The sequence below is a fragment of the Macrobrachium nipponense genome, chromosome 2 (genome assembly GCF_015104395.2).
Source record: "Macrobrachium nipponense isolate FS-2020 chromosome 2, ASM1510439v2, whole genome shotgun sequence".
Lineage (NCBI taxonomy): Eukaryota > Metazoa > Arthropoda > Malacostraca > Decapoda > Palaemonidae > Macrobrachium > Macrobrachium nipponense.
The window spans coordinates 83,485,742-83,512,177 of NC_087201.1; the positions used below are offsets into that span (position 1 = coordinate 83,485,742).

General features: G+C 41.4%; 1 protein-coding gene across 1 annotated transcript in view; it reads right to left on the reverse strand.

Moving 5' to 3' along the window:
• The window catches only part of LOC135221239 (uncharacterized), a 217,346-nt gene that overhangs the window by 156,932 nt on the left and 33,978 nt on the right, over positions 1-26,436 (reverse strand). The window contains exon 4 of the mRNA XM_064259055.1: positions 19-104. Coding sequence (XP_064115125.1) covers positions 19-104 — 86 coding nt within the window. The remainder of the gene's footprint in view (positions 1-18; positions 105-26,436) is intronic.

The following is a 26,436-nucleotide window of genomic DNA, read 5'->3' on the forward strand; positions in this document are numbered from 1 at the left end:
AACAAGAAATCTACTTACTTCACTAAAAGCTACACCAGGGATGTACAAGGCACACACAAGATGGACCCAACGTCCCATTTCTGTTTCTTTGAAAATGGTATAACCTGGAAGAAATTTTTATCAAAATTAATTTAACACAAAAAAATTACTAATTAACCTAAATTTGCAGCAAACTAATCACCAGCAGTTCATATTAAGGAGAAAATAGAGATATTAAATAATACAGGCAGTCCCTGGGTTACGAGGGGGGTTCCGTTCTTGAGGCATTGTAAGCTGAAAATCGTCGTAAGCTGGAATATTGTCAAAAATCCTAAGAAAACCTTACTTTTAATGCTTTGGGTGAACTGAAAACTATGTAAACTGCTTTCTTATTGCATTTTTCATCCAAAAAACCTTCAAATAGTCTTGTAGGCACTGTAACCCTGGAACATGGGTCATAACCCTGGAAATAATTTCTGATGAATATAATTGAAAAGTGCCTTAACCTCGGAAAGTCATAAGCCAAACCCGTCGTAACCCAGGGACTGCCTGTACTGGTTAGCTAGCAACCTTCCAGGAAGATAACAGGACACGACAATTAACTGTCACTTCTTTGGATCAAAAGGCACTGGTTGCACTCAAGGCATTCTGGAAGGAAGGAGCATTGGGGACTACCCTGTGAGAGTATAATTCAGGGGTAAGCAAACCTTGGTATGCATGCTAAAAGTGGCACACTAAAGACTTTTTTCAAGCACAGAAAACCCAAGGCTTTACCAGCACACAAAAACCAAGGCTAACCTTAAAAAATAACTAGAGATAAAATTTCAATTTCTCTTACATGGCTACAGCATATCTCATTCATGGTATATACACAAATGTCCATCTTTTTTCTTTCTCTAAGTTTAACTTTATGTTGTCTGCTTAAAAATGTTCAAGATTTGCCTCTGCTTGACATACTACCTACATTTTTGGCTAAAATAACTATATGTCCTCTATTTTTCATGCACCATTCATAGGATATTACAATCAATAAAAAAAATAAGCATCATTGATTTCATATTCTTTTATTGTGTTTTACTTAACAAAAAACTATAAGATGGGCACTATAATGTTTTGAAAAAAGTTGAACTCACAATTGGTTCATGTGATTCAAAACTATAAATAACCAGAACTGTTTACTATTGCAGATGCTAAAAATGGCCTTGTTAGCGTATGTGGCTGTGTATGGCAACTACAATTACACAAAAAAGCAAAATGGACATACGAAGCATAAAATATATTAAGCTAAAGGAGTAGAGGTTACTCTGACATCCTTAGCTTTACTAGATAAAGACAAACTGCGCTCCTATTTCTGATGTGCCTCAAGGTGAAAGTACATAAGTAATGCGTTCTCATCAGTGGATGAAACAGATCTTACCATACAGCTATATGCAAAGGATGGTCCTCTGAAAACTCCAAATGGACAGAGACCTTCCTATTTTTCCACAAAGCTGGAGAGTAATTAGACACTAAGAACAATCTGGTGACAGGCTGTAGCTGGTGCCAGAAGCACTGTACGCCAATTGAGCTGTGAGCTCAGGACTGGTAGGTGCTCGTAGGAGCTAAAGGGAGCTCAGTGCAAGAGATGGCGCCAGGCTGTTAACCGCGCCAAATGAATAGGGCATTAGGTGACCTGGGCGCCAAATGAGCTCGAGGCTCATGGGTCTATAGCTGGTATCAGACAGCAGCTTACACCAGATTGTAGTTGTCACCTGGCAAACTGCGCGTCGGACAAGCTAGAAGTTTGAGGCACTGTAAAGCCCTGACTCTGGGAGCCAGACTTTTAGCTGGCTCTAGAAGAATTGGACACCAGGAGAGCTAGTTCTGGTTTCACTGCGCAAGGGACAAGGACATACAGGCGGTCCACAGTTAACAGCGCAATCGCTCAATGGCAAACCGGTTTTACGGCTGTCGTCAAAAATATTCCTGAAAAAAACAAGGCATTTTAAGGTACATATTTCTACGGAACAAATTTTGGTCACCAGCGCCGCTAGCGCAGTTAAGTCTAACAAGTAAATACATTTGTAGAAATACCGTTCAGCCCATAAAGGTTATGCAAATGATATTAAAAAATTGTATTAAGAGTTATTACATAGGTATTAGGGTAAAATATATGCCTCTGACGCTGTTCAATGCCAAAAATATCAAGTTAAATGAGTGCAAATTTAGCTATGGATGTGTCGATTTATAAATGTTCATGCTTTTATGTTTAAAATGTGTATGAAAATGTATTATGTATAGGTAATTTTATTTCTGCACATAAATATGATACAAGGCGGCTTTTGAAACTGCCTTTCACATTATCAAATATGATGTTTTTACATGTTCATTCTTGTAAGCCTCCACCTGCCACTCTTCGAAAATTTTGAGTTAAAAAAAGTGCAAATATAGCAATCGATGTGTCGAGTTTAAAAATGTTTATGCTTTACTGTTTAAAATGTGTATGCAAATGTATTATGTATAGGGTATTTTTAATTCTGCGCAGAAATATGATACGAAGGCAGCTTTTGAAACTGCCCTTCACGTTATCAAATACGATGTTTTTTCATGTTCATTCTTGTAAACAGCTACCTACCGCTCTTCCAAAAATATAGAGTTAAAAAGAGTGCAAATTTAGCGATCGATGTGTCAATTTTATAAATGTTCATGCTCTGATGTTTTAAAATGTGTATGAAAATATATTACGTATAGGGTATTTTTATTTTTGTACATAAATATGATACAAATTAAGGCAGCTTTTGTAATTACCCTCCACGTTGTCAGAGGATGTTTTTTCATGTTTGTTCATGTCCGCCACTGTTCCGAAAAATGCATGGTGTTATTTTATTAATTATGCATCTTTTCCATAAATCCTTTAAAAAGTTATACATTACTTCACTGTATCCAATAATTTATTGTATGTATTCTCATATTATTGTATTATAAAATACTACGGCAAATCTAAGCTAGTATTCCATGGAGCGTCCAACGTTTTGGTTTCAAATCAGCTGATGGCGAACACGAGATTGTTTTGCCATATTTAACGCAATTCTGAGTGAATTTTCTTGCTTCTAGTTGGCATAAACGAATATCTAGATACCTGACTTATATGAGACAAGGTTATTTTTCCTTATACGACGTGTTTTTAGGTGGAAATATGAATTGAATATCTCGTTGTGATTGTGCACTTTTTTTTTCGTAACAGATTACGTTGGTGGCCTGTTTATTGCATAAAAAAATTATGTGATTCCATTCGCAATTTTCCTTTATATCATCGTAATACGAACTTTATGTTATTTATCTTATATCAGCACGAAACCAACAGTAAAATGTGTTCTTTCAAGCTCAGTAGTTTTGATTAAAAAGATTTTATCTCAATTTTGTCTACGGTTGTGTTTGATGGCATACATTTACTGGAGTTTTAACCTTGATAATACGTAGTCATTAGCAGCATGAACAGTTTTCTCAGCTTCAGTTATAACTAGGTTTGACTTTAACAGTATATTTCCCGATTGATCTTTGATCTATACTGATCTTTGATCTATATTGATCTTTGATCCATATTGATCTTTGATCTATAGCGAATAAAGTTATTACATTAAGATATCTCAGTTCTATTCTACATAACATTATTTATAACAACTACGGTAATAGTGTACTATAGTACAAGGATTGAAATACAAGCCAAACGGATGTTATCGAATTCAGGTGTACTTAGAAAAAAAAAGTCGTTTCACGTTCGGTTGTTCATGGCTGTATACGTTTATGCAACGAGTATAACGTTAAAACCATACTTTCATCAATCTCTTTTGCTGTTTTTGAACTTATGTAACTAGAAGATGGGATAAAGTTAGGCTATTATAATCTGTTCTCTCATAAATCGGATTATCGTAAGACGAATTATCATAACTTGAACACTACAGCTACCTGTACACTGTATAAGACCTTATTATATCTTTACATACCCTAGACACCCAAAGGATTAAAGCTAGGCTTTTTTCACTTTACAGTATTTATAATACTACAATGTACTTTATAGTAAATTCTATAGATCTATACAGCATAAATATAATTTTACTTATTGCGTCATCGCAGGATTAAGGCGCTGTTTGACTGGTCTGGGGCGCTCTTAACTGGTCTAGAATTTCGAAAGAAGGTGTGCGGCGGCCGTAGGCTTTAAAATCGCTTAGTGTCGAAAATCACTTACTGTCAGCAGCCAGGAACGGAATCCCTGCCACTAACCGAGGGTTGCCTGTACATCCATATTCCAGGAGACTTAATCCCTTCCTTGCTTGGACACGCCAAAGACTAGATGAGGTCATCAAAGCTGAGCCCCTGTGCATAGATACTTGGTTAAGCATAGTCCGATACTATTCACTGATGGAGTATAAAAGATGTAGTTTTCCTCAGGTACAGAAGGGGCATCCAAAAAAAGGCCATAGAATTCTTCTAAGAGAAGGGGTAAAGACTGCAACCCCATTTTAAAAAATGGCCCACTGGTAGACTACGCTAGAAGAACGAAATCTGTAACAATGATAGTTTATGCAATACTTCTAGCAGAAAACTTTACTGACAAGCTCTTTGAAGTTTCAAGAGTCTCAGGAGAGACAAAGAGGATCCTAGTAGGGCTGCCAAATGAACTCATTCCACCTGACCAGGGGATGCTAGATCTACCCACTAGGAAAGACCTGGTCTCAGTTCGTCCACAAGAGCTAAGATGACTTTAATCACAATTGAACCCGAATTGTTCACAGTGGAGGTTCTCTTACTTAAGAGAAAAAATGAGAGATTAACAAGCTTTCCCCTTTATTCGCGGGATGCGTACCAGAACCTCCCCCCCCCAAATAGTTGGAACCCCAATAAAAATGCTCAAAATGCATTATTTTGCTAGTTAAAACTCGAGAGAAACCCACTAAGCATTTTTATACCTGGTTTTTTAATACGCATTTTTATCACAAAAAATTGTGGATATTTCTCATAGAAAAATTCTGTGAATATACAAATGTCCCACAAATAATAGGGGGATATGTTCCAGAGAGAAATCCACGAATGCGTGAGTCTGCGAATTTGGGGGGATCCACTGTACTGTCATCCAGGTGTAAACTAAGGTCAATATAAGCACTGAGGCTTCCAAAAGAGAGACTTACAGCTCTCCAACATATGTTAGAAGGTTCCATCTCCCAGCTTTCTGCTTGTCTCCATTCTGCAGACAACTGAGCAATCTTGCAAATTATGGTGCAGCCTCTCAGACCTTGCAGACCAGTTGTCAAGTCTGTGGTTTCTCAGTCGTGTGGACACATGGGTATCCTGATGACCTGACACCTCATACAGACCGAAGACTTTGCAGGATGGTTCGTAGCAGAAAGGAGAATCTTGAAAGGATCCATAAGAGCCACAAATTCATACAACAGGGAAACTAAAGATTGTGAATGGGCACTAGGAGCTCATCATCAGGATCTGAAAGTAGAAAGGTGAGAGTACATACCTCTCTCTTCCAAAATCAAGGACAAGAGTGAACTGGGCGACAAACCTAGGTGATGAATCTCGTTCTTGGTTCCAGGAAACGCCAGACACTGAATAAAAACTTTGTTAAGGATAGATCCGTCAAAGTAATAGAGGGAGGAACGCTAAAGATACATGCCTTCTCTGCTCCAAACAAGTCAGACTCCTCAAAAACATCCCCAATCACAAAGGTCAGGGCTGCAGAATCTAGTGACGGATTCAAAATCGAAGAAGCAGGAGCTTCTTGTGAGTTGGCGTCATAAATTCTGGCACTCGTGCCCAATGGTTGACAAAAACCTGGTTCTAGATATGTTCATAAAATTCTGTAAGCATGGGCGCAGCGCAAATGGGCACCTGGGGAACTACTGGATGCTCAGGAGCTACTAAGTGCTCAAGGGCAACTGGCTGCTTGGCAACCACTGAAAGTTCAGGAGCAACAAGGTGCCCGGGAGGTTGCCTTTCCACTGGCTGTCTGTCGTTACCTAGGATTGGCTATAGGACTGAGGGGTCGACTACCCAAAGACCCCTTGGACTCCCTTGGACCTACAGCATAGGTCTAGGATATCCAACGGGCCGGATAGCTGCCACCTACACTATACCTTCATTAAGACACCTTTTCAGTGGCTGCGTCAATACCTGTGAATATACAACATGTTTGACAAAGGGGGCAAATTGCCTGGGGTAATTCCCACCAGTTTCCCTTGGATGTACAGTATGATTTCTCCCAGATGCAGAGGAGTATGTCAGTGACTTTGATCTAGGAGAACCGGCGGGCTGGATAATCACTTCAATTACTACACAACACTCACTTGGAAGGTTAATTTTTGTTAATCCAGACACAAGACTGGCGATGGCATGGGAAGGAAGCATGGGAGCCAGGCGCGGAAGCAAGTGGATAACATTATAAGGCTTGTAATAGGAGAGAAAATAAGGTGTGCCGACTGTTCACTTAGTTTGGTTTATGTACAGCCCTCCACAAGGACGAATCCCTCAAGCAGGCTCTTGTATTTTTCATAATAGGGTGCTTCTTGAATTTATAATAATTGTCTTTTAATATTTTCTAATCAGCGTCATATTTCCCTCTGAAAAGGAGTGTCTTCAGTTGCTTTCTTCTTGTATGATCTTCACTTTAGACGGTATTTGATGGTACCAATGGGCACTCATGGATGCTTTTGGGTGTTAATGGACACTCCTGGGTGTTTATGAACAGTCCTGGGAGCTCATGGATGCTCCTGAGTGATCATGGACGATTTGGCGTTTATGGGCACTCCGCTCTGGTGCTTGGGCCACTGCCACCTATGTTCAGGGTACTAATGGGCACTTTGGTGCTTGGGCCACTGGCACCTCCATTCAGGGTGCTAATGGGCACTTTGGTGCTTATGGGCCCTTTGGCGCTTATGCACGAGCTGGCGTCAGGGAGAAGTGAGTGCTTTTGGTTGCTGGAAGAGAGGAGCATTCACATTCTCCACATCACCTTAGATGCATGCCCTCCTTGTAAAGGAGACATGAGAAACCTCTCAGAAAAGTCTTCAGAATGTACTGCCGAAGCAACTAGTTTCTGCCCTTCACTATAATTCTCTGCAAAGGGAAGTGCGAGGGTTGAAGTAACATTTAGCCACTGTTAACAGGGCTAGATTCAGTAAACAAACAAAATATGCAAAACTAGTCCCAAAAGAACGACGAAACATTTCAGAATTACCTTTAATGCAAATATTGATAGAGTAGCCTACTCCCTGTAAATATCATCAATGTAAACATTTTTTGGCCTACGGGAATGATATAAGATACAAGAATTACTTTTTAGGACAAAACTATATTGGCGGCTCACAAGAAGACTATGAATGACGAACATTCATGGCTATGAAGGGCGAACATTCACGAATTACTTTTAAGATAATTGTTTAACAACAACTAGTGAATCGCCTAAGCCTAATAAACAACAATGATGTAAAAGCTTGGTCTAACATAAGATAAAAAAAAAAGGGGGGAGGGGCAAAACTTGTCTAGTATTCAGCCTAAAAGAATGATGAAACATTAAAAAATTACTTCAAGGCAACAAACAGTTTTCGAGTATTATACATACAGACTCGGAAAACTCCCTTCTAGAATTTAATCATAAGGCAAAACTACATACCAAGGGTTTACAAGTAATGAGGTCCTGTAAACAGAAAACAATTCAAAGCTTAGCCTACATGAATGCGGTAACATACGAGACTTACTTTTAGTGCTGAACTATTACCGTCGGCTTGCAAGGGTAAAATGACAAATTTTTAACCAATTTGTATTTTTCAGAACTAACAAACCTGAGGTCTTAACATTAGGATAATACTAGTGCCAAGCTGGAAACCGGTAGAATTAATAACAAACCTTGTGAGATCCAGGTCATGGGGTACTTTTTAGTTCCCAGAATGCCTTTGGCGTCCCATGACCCATCAGTTACTTTCCTACCGTCTTTAAGATAGGACGTGATTACTTTCCATCTGTTTTAAAGCTGGTTTAGTTTGCCCGTTTTTATTAATATTTTCCTTTTTTCTTTTTTTCTCTCTCTGGGTGATCTCAGTGTAGGTGTGATCTGCTAGGTGTGTGTGCATTGTGAGATGGAGAATTTTGCTTCACCAACGGAAATTTCTTCGGGTTCTCGCAAGAGACAAAGGAAATGCCCTGGAGTGAGAGTGTTTCCTTGTTCAAGATTTTTAACACCGGTATCTACAGATCCACATCCAACGTGTAGTAGGTGCAGAGAAAACATATGTACTATTACTAATCCTTGTTCAGTTTGTCATGGTTAGTTGGTGGAACAATGGATGAAGTTTTATGGGAAGGGCCAGTACAAAAGAAAGGAGACAACACCATCTTTGGATGACCAAGCGTCGTCGGCTTCTTTTGTATCGGTAATACATCAGACTGCTCCATATGTTTCGTCACCTGCTTTTGATTATTTCCCATACCCCTTCAGTTTCTTCTAGCGATTCATTATTGGAAACTCTGACAGGGAGAGGGGGAGCATCGCCATTTTTGTCCCAGGTGTCAGCCCCCAATGTGCAGAGAATGGAAGGAACATGGTCAGCGTTAGGCCTCCAACCTTGGAGGGGTTGCTTGCTCACTATTTGGCATCACATTTCCACCCGGGCCCAACAACAATGAATGTTCCTCATCCCCCTGGCCTGCAATTTATTGGAGCTAATGCCACGGCAACGACAACAACATCAATGTTTCCAATGGTGCAGAACATTGGAAACAGCTTTGAAGCACGCGCAGGGCTTCCAGCAGCAGCCGCTCAATCTCTCCGTACAAGCATGGTAACATCACAACCAACATCACACACGAGCATGGGTGATGCGATGGTGTCACAGCCTACTGCTTCTTTCACTTTGTACTTCATTGCCTCCGGAGACGAATATGCTCTCTGAATCTTTGGTACACACAGTCATGAAGAAATTACAAGCTCTCGAGGACAAAATAGATAAGGAAGACAAAAAGAAAAGACGTGAATTTTCTTCTTCTTCGTCTTCTTCCTCTAGTTCGGCATCATCGCAAAATTCAATGACATCACTGGGTGTACCAGTCAAGCGTTGGAGGATACGGGACTTTGCGACTAATCCTCGGGCCAAGAGAAGAAGAGTAAATTCTTCTTCATCTTCAAGCCAGGAATAATAACAAAACAAGAAAGACCTCATCCTGAGATTCCATTGAAGGTTACTAAATATGAGTTACAGTGGGAATGCACACCACGGAAATCCAGTTGTTTCTATTCTCCCGCTAGTGAGCCCGACTGGTCACCTACACAATGGTTTGAATGTTACCCACAAAATTTTGAATTCAAGCTGTCGTAGAAGTGGAACTTAAGCTACTGGGAGCAAATTTCGGATAAATTATTTGGCCAATCTGGGCACGTGGAGCTGAGCCTGTGTTGAGCAATCTGATCATGTAAAATTCTATCGTCTCTACTCTGAAAGGGGGAAAAAGCTCATGAGAGGACATAGCTTTAGTCAGTTCTTTTGCTCTGTCATTCTATCATTGACATCAGAAAGTTTGTTAAGATTGCCTTAGCAAACCACAGGTCAGTCTCATCATAGGACACCTCCTCTGATGAGTAGCATAATCAACTTTTGTCATCATAGGGGATTACCTTATAGGACGTCTCCTCTCTTAGAAATGCATTCCTTTGGCAGTGCAGGCACATCTGCGATGTCTACACTGCGATTCCTCTGACAGTGCACAAGTTGACACTATGATATTTAGAATGCATCTGTGTAGAGCACATTATCATAGGACATCCCATTGGGTTATCCTATTGTCTCCTCTGTCTACCTGGAGAAGAACCATGTTAGACCTCTTCGCTACAGGTTCAACAGGGAGATAGAGGTCAACTGTTCATGGTCCCAGATCTGTTCGCTGGGGCAGAGGACTCCCTTATGCCTACTGGGAACATCTTCTTCATTCTGCCTCTTCCATCATGTCCTGAACAGAGTAATGGGTTCCAAAGTCTTAGGATGACCCCAGTAGCCCCTTGTGGCCCCAAGTTGAGTGGCCGAGAGAGATTCCACCTTAGAACAACCTTCTCCTCTAATCTCGTGTGGAAAGATACCAGCAATCAATAAGATCTTTGTCTTTTCATGTCTGGAGTCTGTCCAATATCTCTTTCAGGCGAGAGATCTTTTGAGCTAGGGATCTTTCTTCCAGAGCAGCGGCTCAGACGTAAGACTACTTCAGAGGATCTTCTTCAGCCATATCCAAGATGAATCATCTGCTGCTGAGACTGGTGTCAGCAAAGGGACTTCTCTCCACTTAGAGTTTCTTTTCAGTTGATAAAGATCTTTTGGATCTTTTTCAGAAAAGAAGAAATTATTTCTGTTTATACTGGCAAGTGCCTACAACACTGGCTTGAGATTAGTTCATCTAAAGATGTGGACATCACTTCACCCTGGGAATTCTCTATGCAGTTCAAGAGCTTTGAGCAGTCTTGTTTCACCTAGGAACTCAGACCTCCTCCATGGGACCTTACTCTGGTACTGAGTACAGTGGTCCTGTATTCGCAGGGGATGTGTACCAGACACCCCCACAAATAGCTAGAACCCACAAATACATAGTTGGATCCATAGAAAAACACTTAAAACAGCCTATTTTGTTAGTTAAAACTCAAGAAAAACCCACTAAAAATTTGTATACCTAGTTTTTTTTAATTTTATAAAAAAAAAAATTATTTTTTATGATAAAATAAGGTTTCACATATACTTACCAAACAATAACATAGCTGTAAGCTTTCTTACCTGGCAGTATCGCCGCCATCGTTTGTATAGGTGATACAGGTCCCGCCCACTTTTGGGAATACCCGATACTGCTGAGCTAACTACTGTCAATTCGTTGAGCTGCAACATCCATCTGTGGAGAGGAGGGAGGCTCTGATTACGTAATTGTTGGTAAGCATATGTGAAACCTCATAAAAATATAATTTTCACATAAGTGACTTACTGCATAATTACATAGGTAAATCCACGTTACCTGGAAGGTGGGTACATGGACAGCTTTATGAAAAGACAACAATCATGTGCTCACATTATATATGTTTGCAGTACCTTACCTTGTGAGAGCAGCTGCAGGTAAATACTGCCTCTGGTCGGCGCTCTCATCACCTGTAGGAGACATGGCAGTAATGGCCAGGATCATCCCTACTAATGGAGGGATTTTGTAACCAAGGAGGTTCACTAATGGTTGACAAAAAACAAAACGAAAGTTTGCCCTTGCCATGGGCAAAGACAAGAAAAAAAATACAAAATTATCACTTACACTAAAAATAACCATTACCATACCCTTAACCATAAATAACTGGAGAGTACTCCAGGTACCACATACTCCAAGTCTTCCCAAAAACTCAAAAACCTTAAATATAAGGCGAGGAGATAGTAGAGGGAAAAGACAGGTCCCCCTATGCTTCCTCTCCCAACACCATTCCCGCTACCAACAAAGGCCCCAATCTAAAACAATTTTCAAAAGTAGTTTCTATATCCTTCAATACAATGCAAACACCAATTTCGACCTCCAGAACGTCGTTTGCAGAATGGAGGATAGTGACATATTATGTCTGAATGCTGAGGACGTCGCTACTGCACGAATCTCGTGCGTCTTTACTTTCAATACACGAAGAGTTTGATCTTGAGTTTGGGCATGCGCTTCTAAAATCAAACTCCTCAGGAAGAACGAAATTCCGTTCTTTGAAAGAGAACGGGAAGGATCTCTCACAGAGCACCAGAGTCGGTTTGAGTTTTCCTCTAAACGTTTTTGTCCCAATCAGGTAATGTCTGATAGCTCTGACCGGACATAATGTACGTTCCTCGTCTTCCGCTCCCACTATGTTAGTTAAGCTACTTATTTTGAAAGAACGAGGCCACCATCCAGTTGCCCAGTGGGAGGGCCAACATCACCGACCGACTGGTTTCCATTCGAAATTTAGTCTTCAACGCAAAGAGATTTTTAGTCTTCAACACAAAGAGATTTAAAGCGCTTAAGTCCAATACGGGCCTCCAGACCCGCGATGCCTTGAGGACTACAAAAAGCCTGTTGTAGAATCCTGGGGAGTTCTTGTCTGATACCTCCGCTATGGCTTGAAGATGAGCGGTTCTACTTCTTCAGCTAATGCCAAAGCTCTTGCTGAACCTGTCGAGTATGCTGTCAAGCAGATGGACAGTAGCGGATCTTGCACAAAGGGGATCACATATCCTTTTTGAAGCACCTGCACTACCCACTGCTCTACTCCTCTCTGATTCCATTCTTCCCAGAAGTAGTTGAGTCTCACCCCTATGGATGCCTGGAGGACCTCCTGATCACTTGCCTGCTGGGTTAAAGCAAGGTTTCTTGGCAGACTTTGCTGTCACTCACAGCTTAGTCCTTGTTCTTTGCTGCCACCTCGATTTACCTCCTTGAATGGGATCCTTTTGAAGAGGAGAAAGCTTTAGCTCCTGTAGTGGGAGGTTCCTTTGGTCATCTCGCTGACTGGGATAGGTCATTGGTTGACTTCTTTTCGAGGGCAGACAGCACCTGCTGAATGGTCTCTTCCGGGAACAGGTGAGACTTACACAATGCTGATGTCTGGTTTGTGGTCACTCCTCGAGACATAAAAGAGCACCACCGTTCCCTCTTCTTAAGGACTCCCATAGTAAAGAGAGTGGCTAACTCACCTGAACTGTCGCATACTGCCCTGTCCACGCAGGACTCAACGTTGAGCCAGTCTGATGAAAACGCCTCATCCAGGAACTGGCAATCGTCTATCTTTCTGGCTAATGCTGCTATCGTCCAGTCCAGAAAGCTAAAGACTTCGATCACCTTGAATAAGAAGGAACTTCTCCAGTCGCAGAGAACTTGTAGGTCTTATTCTGAAGCTTCGAAGGGGGGTAGGAGAATGAAGCCTTATCCAACTCTCTCTCCCTAGCAAGCCACTCTTCTGCTTCTTTCTTTGACGTCTGGGAAAGAACCAGTTTTGGTAATCCAGAAGGAGCTGACTTCCTATTCTTCATGAACATAGAAGGCAGAGAAGAAGGCGAAGCTGGCTCAAAGAAGTCCGGGTAAGTCAGCAACAATAACTTTAACAAGCTCGAGTAGGCTGCAGAAGCTTTCGACTCCTGCTCTTGTGTTCCTCTTCCGAAAGGACTGATGACACACCATCCTCTGCTTTGACTGGTTTGTTGCTTTCTTCAAAAAACCTATTAGCTCTTGAAGTTGTCTCTTGAAAGGGCCAAATGGAGAATCATCTACCAACGGCCAGGTCTTCGTATCATCCGAGGTCAAAGTAGAAGTCACAGCTGTTGAACGGCTCTTCTTCGAAGATTAGCGCCTAGGAGGCGAAGTTAAGCAAGTCGCAAGAGGCGAATGAGTCGAAATTCCTTTCGATACACGAGGGGAGTCGAATGTGTGAGCGCCTGTCTTCAGTTGAACCTAAATTCCCCGGAGAAGACTGGCTATTCTCCCAAAATTCTAGGGTAAGTGCAAAACTGCAGGAAGGCTGTGGGCTCCCGTGCTCCCTAGACTTCTTAACTGGAGGAGGCGTACCATCCACAAAAGCGGCATGCCTCTTCAAAGAATGCAACACTGTATCACTCAACACCTGTTGCCTCTGCACAAGCAACTGAACATCCACTGATGTCAATGCCTTTCCTGTGATGTTTAGTCGACACTCACAAATCAACAGAATCAAAGGAGTCGGCAACTGCCCGTGGGCAAACCCTCCCAGGCTCCCTTTGACCTCTGGTATATCTTCTCCTGGGTACAGGGGAGCGGGACAGTGACCTTCTTCTAGGAGAAATAATGGAGGGACACACAGCCATCTCCTCAGACACAACACTAACACTTGGGCCAAGAATGGCCTTCTCACTCGATTTTTCTACTAAAGCATGAAATGACATTTCTAAATCCATTACAGATTTTGCCAAAATCTCAAATTTCTTGTCCATTTTGGACTCTATATTGGTAATGGTGCTGAGATAAAAAACATGGAATACCTGGACTGGAGTGATTAGTAATGAAGTTGGAGGACTATCAATAGGCAAGATATTAGCTAATAGAGGAGAAAAAAAGAGAAGGCTTGTTTGCCTCTAAAGGCAAAGGAGTTGTTTCTACCCTAGATTTGCTACCAACTCTAAGAGCTGCTTTCCTCTTCCTATCTTTGTCCATTTTATCTAAATGAGCCTCAAAAATCTTCCACCCTTGCTCATCTAAATCCCAGCACTTCTCACAAGTTAATTCCTCGTCACAGCACTGACCCCTACACTAAATGCACTTGGAGTGCAATCTTAACACAGTTTAGCCATCCTAGTTTTGCAGCCACTGCTGCAAAAACTAACAGAAGATGAACTAGAGTCCGACATCATAGCTAAACTCACTAATGACAAGCTAACTAAGCAGCTATGTAACTGGCAAAAAACAACCAAGAAATTGTACTTCACCAAAAAGATACAAATCCAATATGGTGACAAAAGTTTACTGCAACAAAACCACAGATGTTACTCTGTGGCTGGCAGAAAACAAATTTACAGTACAGGCAGTCCCCGCCTTGCAATGGGTTCAGGTTACGGCAATCCAAGTTTATGGAAGTTTTTCTGATATTTAAAAAAAAAAAAAATCCAGACTGGGTTATGATGCTTTTCCCGACTTTATGGTGCTTACGCTTACAACATTCCAAGTTCACAAAGTTTTTTTCAAAAACGCATACTATAATAAAATTCAGTTCTAGTTTAGTACAGTATTAATAAAAAAACTAAGTTTCTGGTTAGATTACAACACAAATTTTGAGGTTATGACATTTTTTCGACACTTTTTATGTAGCATCATCCGTGGAACTAGTTTCCGAGCAGATGGGTACTAGCTTATGACGTTCCAAGTTCACAATGGTTTTCAAAAATGCATACTATATAAAAAAAATCATTTCTTGTTTACAGTATTGATAAAAAACTAAGTTTCTGGTTAGATTACAACACTAATTCCAAGGTTACGACATCATTCTATGCTTTTTAACGATGCCTCATATGTGGAACTAGTTTCTGAGTGAAGTGGCCATATGATTTACAGTACTGCATAGGTAATGTGACTGGACAACGACCTAGCTTGGTCGAGGATGCTGGGGCGCATAACAATACCAAACAACACTACTTCACTCACGTGTTTGCCTTTGTTTTGCTAATTGTATCTCACTATGTTGTTGCATCTTTTGCATTTTTCTTGCCTTTACTATGGCTCCAAAACAGCAGAGTACTTCATCTGATGATAGTTCATCGAAGAAAAGGAGAGTGATCACCATTAAACGTTCTGAGAAGGGAGAGACAAACACCGACATAGGTTGGGCTTTGAGGCTAGGCAGAACGATGGTGGTAACTATAGTAAAGGACAAGGAACATATTCTTAAACATGTTAAAAAGATGCTGCACCAATGAAGGCAACAGTTATTATTGTGAAGCAACATAGCCAAAGCATGGTTGAGATGGAGAAGTTATTGATGATTTGGCTGGAAGATGAGAATCAGCAACGTGTTCCAGTGAGCCTAAGTGTAATTCAGGAAAATGCTAGAGAGCTGCATGCGGCAGTAGTGAGGAAGCCTGGGGAAGACAGTGCCAGTGGAGAATTTCCCACGAGTAGAGGCTGGTTTATCGGTTTTAAGGCTTGTGTGAATTTGCACAAGGTGAAGCTGCAAGGTGCAGTTGCTAGTATTGATGGCAAAACAGCAGAAAGTTTTCCCAGTGGTTTGGCTGAAATTAGGAGAGGTGGTTACACTGCTGACCAGGTATTTAATGTAGACGAGACTAGGTTCTTTTGGAAGAGGATGCCCAACCGTACATATCTTTCCAAGGAGGAGAAGTCAGCACCAGGCCATAAAGCTGGTAAGGAGCGACTGACTTTACTCTTTGGGGCCAATGCTAGCGGAGACTTGAAACTTAAGCCCCTGCTAGTGTATTTGGCAGAGAACCCCAGGGCTTTCAAGGGCATTTTCAAGAGTCAACTCCCTGTCATTTGGAAGTCTAACAAGAAGGCGCTTGGGTTACCTTGATGGGCTTCGAAGATTGGTTCAATGACCAGTGGAACAATATTGTACCTCAAAGGGTCTGCCTTTTAAGGTTCTTGTTTTAGACAATGTCCCTAGTCACCCTTCAAATTTGAGCAATATGCACCCTAGCGTGAAGGTGGTGTACCTTCCACCGAATACAACGTCACCATACAGGAGATGGACCAAGGAGTAATTGCTAACTTCGAGGCATACTACCTTAGAAGGACAATACATTCTGCTTAGAAGGCTATCGAAGGTAACAAGGAGTTGACTTTGAAGCAGTTTTGGAAGGGCTACAACATTGCAGATGCAGTCAGGAAAATTGCAAGTGCTTGGGACGAGCTGAAGATGACCACTTTGAATGGGACCTGGAAGAAACTGTGTCCACAGTTTGTGCACAGTTTTGAAGGATTTGACCAGGCAGAAGATGTCGAGACTGTGACGAGGGAAATCAAAGGGCTAAGCAAGAGGCTGAAACTAGATTTGGAAGCTGAGGATGTCACAGAGCTGCTGGCATCCCATGGAGAAGAGTTGTCATCAGAAGACCTCACTGAGCTGGAGCAGCAGATGATTGGGGAGGAGTTAGAGGTACCAGACCCAAAACCCTGGGCATTAACTGTCAGAGGCTTGTCAGAGGGTTTTACTCATCTGGAGAGAGCTTTGGCTTCTTTTGAGGGAGAAGACCCTAACATTGCCAAGTTTGACGGGATTCAGGAGGGATCCTGGATTTTGGTCACTTTTTACACAGAAACACTGAAGGAGAAGCAGACGAAGAAAAGTGTGCAGTCTAGGCTTGACACTTTCTTCAAGAAGTCTCCAGCACCACCTGTCACTCCTGGTCCTGGTAAGGAATTCTGAACTCTTCTAATTATTTTGTTTACATACTGTAATATAAAATGTGTTACATACATATGTATAATTGTAAATTTCTAAAATAAAACTGTTAGTGCATTGTAACTTCATTCATTTTTATCATTTGTATTTATTGCAAAAGTGATGCCAAATCCAGATCCTCCTGTACCTGAACCCTCCGTAGCAACCCATCCACCACTAGTAGGTAAGGAATTTCATTTTTCTCATTTTCATGTAAATTGTTTGTACATTATTACTATGTATTATGTGTTTGCTGTTGCATAACCTAATATTTTTCTTTATGTATCATTCCAGAACTTTTTGACAGTGATGATGACCCAGATGACCCTGAGCCTTTCCATGGTTTTGATGTCTCACCCAGTGGTACACATACCTATTCATCAGGTAAGGAATCCTTAACAATTTTTTTAAAATGTTTTACAAATTGTTAGTAGAAATTTTATAAAAAGTGTATGTGCACTAAGCACATCCACCTTATGTGCTGTAACCTTACATAACTGTTATGAATATGTACCCTATCATTCATTCCAGATCAACATGTAGCCTCCTCAGAGCCCAAATCAGTTGACCCTAACACCTCTCCAACTCTAGCAGGTAAAGGAATTCTTCCATTTTTTCATTGTATATCATACGGTAAATAATACTGTGTGCAGTAGTTAATAATACATGCATACTCTAACATTTTTATCTTTTATCAGTAGTTAATAATACATGCATACTCTATTATTTTTATCTTATCATTCCAGACTCCCAAGCACCTGCAGATTCCACTCCATAATCCATACGTTCTCATCTACACATACCATATGCCCATCCTAGTAAGCAAGCCAACCACTAAAATTTGGTAAGGAAACTTTTTTCTATGAATTTTTATACATTTTATTACACATGTAATATTGTAATAGTATATTTAGTATATGTAACTTTATCATATGTGCATTATCATTCCAGACTGACATGCAACTTGTACGTACATAAACCTGACCTCTACTGTACATGATTACTTCTTCATTTTACATGGTCTACATCTTTTCATTTCACTAAAGGTAAGGATTTCTCAACTGTTTATAATGTTATCAATTGTTAATTATGTAACAGTAGATTTTATACTTAAGTGGCTACGTACTGTCCTTTAATATTCTATATCATTTCAGGCTGCCCATCACCTTTTCAAGCTCCCTCATCCTAGCCTCTAACTGTAAAAAACACACTAAAATTAGGTATGGAATTCATTTTTTTTTTTACTGTAGTACTGAACGTAGCTTTCTGAAATACCCGAAATAATATAGAACTTCTATTCCTGTACATACACATAATCTATATGTAATTATCCTTATCATTGCAGGCTCCCTACACATGCACATCTCCATCTCCCACAACCTAGCTAACAGCTTGGAGACTCGCTAAAAGTTGGTAAGTATGTAAGGAATTCCTAACTGCTTGGAGACTCGCTAAAAGTATGTAAGGAATTCCTAACTAAGTTTTATACGTGTTGTATCTTATAAAATACTGTAATACATAGTATACTTCTGTAATATACTTTATTGCATACAGGACTACAAGACTAATATAATTTTTTTACACTCCAGAATCCCTGAAACCCTGAATGATGTAGGGTATGTGGCCACAAAAAAAACATTGTCTAGGGTTATTTAAAAGTTAGGAATTATATACACATACACTCTTTTACTCTTGATACTCTACTTTACATATTGCATTCAGGACTTTGTGTAGTATTTTGTACTAAATGTGTATTTTTTCATTCCATGACCATTTTTTGGATGAAAATTACTCCAGATTGTAGATAAAACATCAAGAAACTACATGTAGTGTACCCAAAGGATTACAAGTAAGGTTCTTAACTTTTTTTATTATGTTAATACATTTTTCTGGCGTCATTCTGATTTACGACAATTTTCGGATTACGCCATGTCTCAAGAAGGGAACCCCCTTCGTAACCTGGGGACTGCCTGTAGTTAGCTCAGTACCAGGTATTCCCGAAGTGGACGGGACCTGTATCCCTACACAAACGATGGCAGCGCTGCTGCGGCCAGGGAATTTGAATTTTCGACTGCCAGGTAAGAAACCTTACAGCTATGTAATCATTTGGTAAGTCACTTATGTGAAAGTGCATTTTATGATGAAATTGCTAAAAAAAAAAAATAAATAAATAGAAAAAAAAAGTAAAGAAAAAAAAAAAAAAAAAGAAATAAAAAAAAAACCGGTATTTGAGGAAAGTTCTCACAGAAAAATACTGAAAACAGGTATTTGTGGATAGTTCTCACAGAAAAATACTGCAAATAGGCAAATTTTCCACGAAAAATGGGGGATATGTTCCCGAGAAAAATCTGCAAATGAGTGAGTCCCCAAATCCGGAGAATGTGAATATGGGGGGCCCACTGTAGTCTTGCTCAAGCTCCTTCAAGCCCATGCGTCAATCGTCTTACAGGAAACTCACTTTGAAAACGGTTTCCTTCTGACTTTGGCTTCCTGGAGAGTTGAAGAGCTCCATGGTCAGGTTTATGACATACACCCTCAAAGGGTTGGGGTCAGTAGCTTTCGAATTTGCCACAGAATTCGTGGCTAAGACCTAGATTCCCATGGTTAACGATGACAGATTGGCCTACTTTTCCGTTCCTTACGGTGTGGAGTTTGTTATCAGCACCCTTCAAGAGTTCCTGTTGTGACCTGTCAAAGCACTGTTATGTGAAAGGATCATCACCTAGAGCTTAGGTGTTGTAGACTTTATGTTAACACAAGCCAGACCAAGAAAGAGGTGTCCTAGAATACCCTTTTTTTGAACTACAAGAGGTGGTTAGGCAAGCCTACTCATCATTAACTTCTGTCACCAATTCGGTGCATACAGAAGCGCATGACACCAAGGGAATAGGTTCCTCCCTGGTATTAAGAAGAACTTTTCTATTCATAGCATTTTCAATGCTGTTCCTGACTGTGTCAAACCACTTTCACTTTCTTCTACTTGAACAATGTTGCCCACAGATCCTTGGACAATTTTTCCCTGGGCTCAGTGGTGGCTGTTCAACAAGTGTAACTCATCTGGTGCCCCTGGTCAGACATTTTGCATCTTGTCTATGATTGTGTAGAGTAGGGAATGAGTGAGATGACTGGTATCTTTTCTTTTCCTTTTCTCCTTTCTTCATTCCTATGGGCGGTTTGAAAAATAGACACATTATACGCTTGAACTGGCTTGATGCAGGTGAGCATTGCAGCCATACTGTTACAAGACTTTATATGTTCCTTAAAACATACAATCTGCTTCTCAGTAGCTCAACTTCTCTCTCCAGCAAGGGGAGTGATAAGTGGTAACAATCCCATTTCTTGTGGCTAACATGGTTTGTTGCTTGAACAGATACAGTTCTTGTTGACTTCCGTTATGCAATGAATCTGGACATTTTCACTGAATTTAAACCCAGCACACTGAATTTTAGATATCCACATATCTAACATTTAAAAGGACTAGGTCTTCTTTAGAATTCCATTTCTAAGAAGAATGGTCAGGTGTGCCGAACCTCCAGTCGGTTCACGATTCTCACACCTCACTCCAAGTGTGAGTCTGTCCTACCATTAAGACTGAAGGCTTGTTCCATGTATGAACAAATGACAGATTTTCTTTATTAATTTGTATTTTTCATGCATAACAAACCTGAGGTCTTAACACTGACTGCCCACCTCTAGTCACCCGTCTTATGTTTCATCCTGGGTTGGAAGAAAGACTGAGACGTCACTGGATTCAAGCATCTCGGACTCCCTTCCACCTCAACTACACATCGGGTGCCAGATGCCACAGGTTTCTTGCATTTGCAATTTTTTTATTGTTTTTAACTGGTTTCCAGCTGGTGCCAGAAGACATATCCTACTGTTAGGACTGAAGGTTTGCTAGTTATGAAAAATACAAATTACTAATTAAAATTTTGTCATATCAAAAGTCAAGAAGGCATCCCCAGTTCCCATAGAGGATTTGTGTTACCAATCTACTAATAGTTATTGCAGCTTCTGGTGTCCTTTTATGGTAGGCTCAACCTGCTCAGCCTTAAGGCTTTCTAAGGAATAAAAAGACCTCCAAAATATGGACTTCATGCCTGTCTGTCAAACCTGGTCTTTTTTCAGAGATCAGGAGTGGCTTCATTTCGGAAGAACCTGGGAAGGAAGATGAAAAACCTGTCCTAGAAAATCTTCCCCCTTAAAGCATTCGCCAGAAGCTGGCTTGCTTTTTACCAGGGAATTTAGGAAGCCTAAACTGGTATTGGTCCAGTCTTAGATTACTAGTCATTTTCTCAGTGACTTTAATTCTTGGAAAACTTAAAACTGAGAAGACACTCAATTTCTTAGAAGTATGGTAGCCTGTAGCCAGGAGACTTGAGTTCAATTAGCTTACCATTGTTCTTGGTTCCAGTCCACGATGTCAAGACACTTGGAGACTGTAAACCATACCACCTTGGGTCTTTTGAAGGATTGGGACTTGCAGGCTTACAAGCAGAAAGGTTTGACTTTTTATAAGTCGAACAGCTGGGATCCTTAGCTGCAAAACCACTTGAGTTGTTGGGATGGACTAATTCCAATCATCTAAAGCAGAGAGGAGTGTGTCACAGGTTCTTTGAAATGAAAATAACTGGGCCTCAAATGTGGAACTGCTTGGGTCTTTTGAATTGACCAAGCTCAGGTCCTTTGAAGCAGAGCAGTTCTGATCTTTAGAGGCAGAGCAGCTCAAGTCCTCACATTAGATTGGCTTGAGTCTTTTTGAATCCTTATGGCAATAAGTGAAAAGTTTACTCACATAACTCTTTACCTATGACTCATTACAGAGGAAACACAAGTCGAAAGAATGATTCCACTCTAAGAATACCACAGAACTGTTCATAGAGCAGCTAGGGTAGAGGTTTAACAGGAATTTCCACCTGAACTACCATGTGTGTTGGCTGACTCTGTTAAAAAGACCGCCTCCTAACTATGAAGTTTCTTCTTTTGGCATTCAGTTCATGCTCCTCTGACCAATCTACACAAGAAGGGCATGTAGGATCAGGAAAACACTGTGCCAAAGAATTGGAGATTTATCAAAAATTATTTTCTCCATATTTCCAAATTTATTGTTTTTTGTGAATTTTTGTTTAATTTTGTATAATAAAGGAAAGCCTTAAAAAAAATCAATACTAAAGAGCCTGGGGATCAAAGTGCTTGTTAGCATGGATAAACAACAAACCATGTTCACAGTTGAGACTCGATACTCAATGCACTCACGCACCACTCTCCTTCCTTCAGAAAGTTTTGCCAGGGAACATTTCACAACAAATAAAATGGGCACTGTTCAGTAATGGGTTTAATGTAAAATAACCTAATGCACAATTCTGTTCAACAAGACAAAAACTACAATTACCAAAAAAATTAAAATTTTTCTTAGTTATAGTTATATTGCAAAACTATAGTCTCAAACTGCACAGACTAATTTAAAATGAAACAAAGGCCCTTGGAAAAAAATTAATAAAATTTGAAAGGTAGTGCTCCAAGTACATCTAACACAATCAAATTGATAATTTAATAAATATTACATAAGCCTACATATCTGCAATATACACTTAACTAACAGTCCCTAAACAAATATACAGTTATAAAAGTAGTTAAAGCTGGTTCACTTAAGGTAGATTCTTGGGTGAGCCATGTATCTATAAGACGTTTGTTTGGCGGGCGCCGATTGGCTGAGAGCTGCCTACCTCCCGGTACCAGCCAATCAGCGGCCGCCAAACAAACGTCTCGTAAGAATACGGCTCATCCAAGAATCTACCTTAAGTGAACCAGCTATAGTTCCACGTTGGCCGAGTGCATTTCGCACTCGGCTACCATTCCAGTGGTCCGAAGTTCGATTCTCGGCTCGGCCAACACGGAACCAGAGGAATTTATTTCTGGTGATAGAAATTCCTTTCTCGATACAATGTGGTTCGGATCCCACAATAAGCTGTAGGTCCCGTTGCTAGGTAACCAATTGGTTCCTAGTCATGTAAAATATATCTAATCCTTCTGGCCACCCGTAGGAGAGCTGTTAATCAGCTCAGTGGTCTGGTAAAACTAAGATATACTAAAACTAAAAACTATGAAAGTAGAGAAAAAAATATCATGGCTACTACTGTAAATCTAATTAGATTCTTTGCCACTTATATGTTCATGTAACTTTTAAAATCAAGACAATGCAATAATACTGTAAATTATCTGAAAAGAAAAAATGTGTTATTGTTATAATACAATTAAGTTTGTTCATACTTACCTGGCAGATATATATATACTGTATTTCTGACGTCCGAACAGAATTTCAAAATTCGCGGCACACGTAGTGGTGGGCGGTCAGGTGGTAGTACCCATTTCCCCGCCGCTGGCGGCGGATATCAGGAACCATTCCCATTTTCTATTCATATTTATTCATGGCCCTTGTCTCCTGAGGGGAGGAGGGTGTGGCACTCTAGTATATATTTCTGCCAGGTAAGTATGAACAAACTTAATCGTATTATAACAATAACATTTTGTTCATGAAACTTACTGACAGATATATATAGCTGAATCACACCTTCGGATGGTGGGTGAGACAGACTAGGATTTTTTAGGAAAATTTAAATTAAATAAAAGATTAAAACTTATTGGTCCCTTACCTGATAGCAAAGTAGACTATGTGATTACTGTCACCTAAAGCCTGCTTATGCTTTATCAGAGTTGCCAGCCAGGTTTTGACCTGTATGCTGGTGCTCTCTGGATGCTCTGTCAACGGGACGTGACCACAATGCGACAAGAACCATCTAGGCAAAACATATGCAGTAACACAGCACCGACCACCACCTGACCAAACTAACGCCAAAAAACCCCTGATATTCACTATGGAATGGGAGATTTTCACAGAAGATCTCACCATCAACCAAAAAACACAATAACTACCTAACTAAGCTAAGGGATAGGGAGAGAGCTACCTTCAGCCCCAAAAACTGTGTCTGCCGAAATGTAAGGGGTCCCAAAGAACTACAGTTCTCGTAAATCGTTCCTCACATCCCGGGGTAGTAATGTGGGCGAATACGGAATTGCTCCTCCAGAAGGTGCTATCAAGAATATCTCTGATAGACATGTTCCTTTGGAAGGCAAAGTAGGTATCTACGGCTCTTGACCTCGTGAGCTTTCACTTTAAAGAGGCTCATATAGTCTTCTGGCAAGATGAATGAGCCTCTTTAATGACGTCCCTCAAGAAGAAAAGCAACAGCATTCTTCGACAAACGGCAAATCCGGTCTCTTCACCGAGCACAGAGATTACTGAGGGACCTCTTATCTCTCTATCCTATTCACTAGAACTTGAGAGCCCTGACAGGGCACAGGGCTCTCTCTGGTTCTTGACCCACGAGACTCGATATTTCCTTTGATTTCAAAGCTCTTTGGCCAAGGATTAGACGGGTTCTCGTTCTTAGCCCAAGAAAGAAGGTTCAACGAGCAGACAGCGCTGTCTCCCTTGAAACCCCACCCTAGGCTACTGAACGCTTGGATTTCACTAACTCTCTTCGCCGTCGCCAGAGAAGCTATGAAAAGCGTTTTCCTCGTTAAGTCCCTTAGAGAATCTTCATGGAGAGGCTCAAAGGGACTTAGCATCTAAATTCCTGAGGCGGTCTTGCTTGTGGAATTTTGGTGGTTTTCAAACGACCTTAAAGAGATCGTGCAGATCCTTTATTGCGGAGAGGTCCATTCCTCTGTGGCGAAAAACGTCAGACAACATACTCCTATAACCCTTTGATTGTAGGAACTGCCCAATTTTTGCACATTCTTAGATAAGGGGGGGAGTAAGAAATCTGCTATCTGATTCACAGAGGTCGTGGAAGAGGAAATTCCTTCCTTCTTGCACCATGCCCTGAGGGAGGACCACTTAGACTGGTAGACAGCTCTTTGAAGAGGCTCCTTCGAGCATTGCGATTGCTCTCGCAGCTGCCTTTGAAAAGCCTCTCGCTCTGGCCAGCTTTTTCGATAGTCCTTGAACGCAGTCAGGGCAGAGCGGAGAGGTTTTGGGGTGAAACCTTTTGAAGTGAGGCTGTCTAGTAGATCTCTCCTCCAGGGCACGTTCTTGGGAATTCCACAAGGAACGTCATGACCTCTGTGAACACTCTCTTGCTGGCCACATTGGGCAATCAGAGTCAACCTTGTCCCTTCTGACGCTGCGAAAACTTTCTCATTACGTCCCCCTGATCTTGAATGGGGGAAAGGCGTAAAGATCCAGGTCTGTCCAGTCCCAGAGCAACGCGTCCACTGCAATTGCCCCTGGGTCCATAAAGCCGGGAGCAATACAGAGAAGCCTCTTCGCCTTGATGTAGCGAACAGTCTACTAGAGGCGTCCCCACAATTTCCATAACTTTTGACAGACGTCCTGGTGCAAGGTCCATTCTGTTGGTAGAATGATTCCGGCGGCTGAGAGTCCGCCCTGACATTCTGAACCCCCCCTGCCACAATCTTGTCAGGATCTTGATGCGCCTTGCGTCTGCCCATAGCAGAACTTCCTTCGCCAGAGAAAAAAGGGATCTGGAGCGAGTCCCTCCTGATTCTTTAGATAACAAGGGCTGTGGTACTGTCCGAGTTGACTTGAACACCTTGCTTGACAGTTTTTCTCGAAGAACTGCAGCGACAGGATATCGCTGCAGTTCCTTTACATTGATGTGCCAGGCTACCTGTTCCCCTCTCCAGGAGCCTGACACTTCTTCCCCCCCTAGTGTTGCTCCCCAACCGGAAATGGAAGCATCTGAGAACAACACTAGGTCGGGGGGCTCAGAAGATTTAAGGAGAGGCCCTCTCGTAACTCTGAGGGTCGAGCCACCAATCTTAAGTGTACTCTTACTCGTTGGAGATCCTTAGGATCGCATTCAGGTCCCCTTTCCGACGTCCATTCTTCTTCCGCAAGGAAGAGTTGAAGAGGCCTGAGGTGCAGTCTTCCCAGCGAGACAAACTTTTCTAGTGAGGTAAATGGTGCCCAGCAGACTCATTCCACTCCTCACCGAACAAGCTTCTCTCTCTATGGAAGGCTGCGACTTTCTTTCTAACCCCCAGTCGCTGACGTTCCTGGGATGGAAACGCCCGAAAAGCCCAACTGAATCCTCTGAATCCCCAGATAACACGATGGACTGTGTCAGGGTCAGATGCGACTTTTCGGTGTTGACCAAAACAGACCCAAGACTTTGCTAGGCTAGCGTAAACTGAAGGTCCTTCAGGACACTTCTGGCCTCGACGACGCTCTGATCAGCCAATCGTCGAGGTAGAGGGATATCCTGATTCCTGACGAATGGAGCCACTTCGCTACATTCCTCATAATCATTGTGAAAACCATTGGGGCCGTGCTGAGGACCGAAACAAAGGGCTCTGAACTGCCAAACCCTGTTGTCCAAGACGAATCTCAGGTACTCCTTGAAAGAGGGTGGACTGGGACGTGGAAGTATGCGTCCTGCAGGTCTAGAGACACCATCCAGTCGCCAGGTCTCATGCTCCAGCACCGACTGAGGCGTCTCCATTCTGAACTT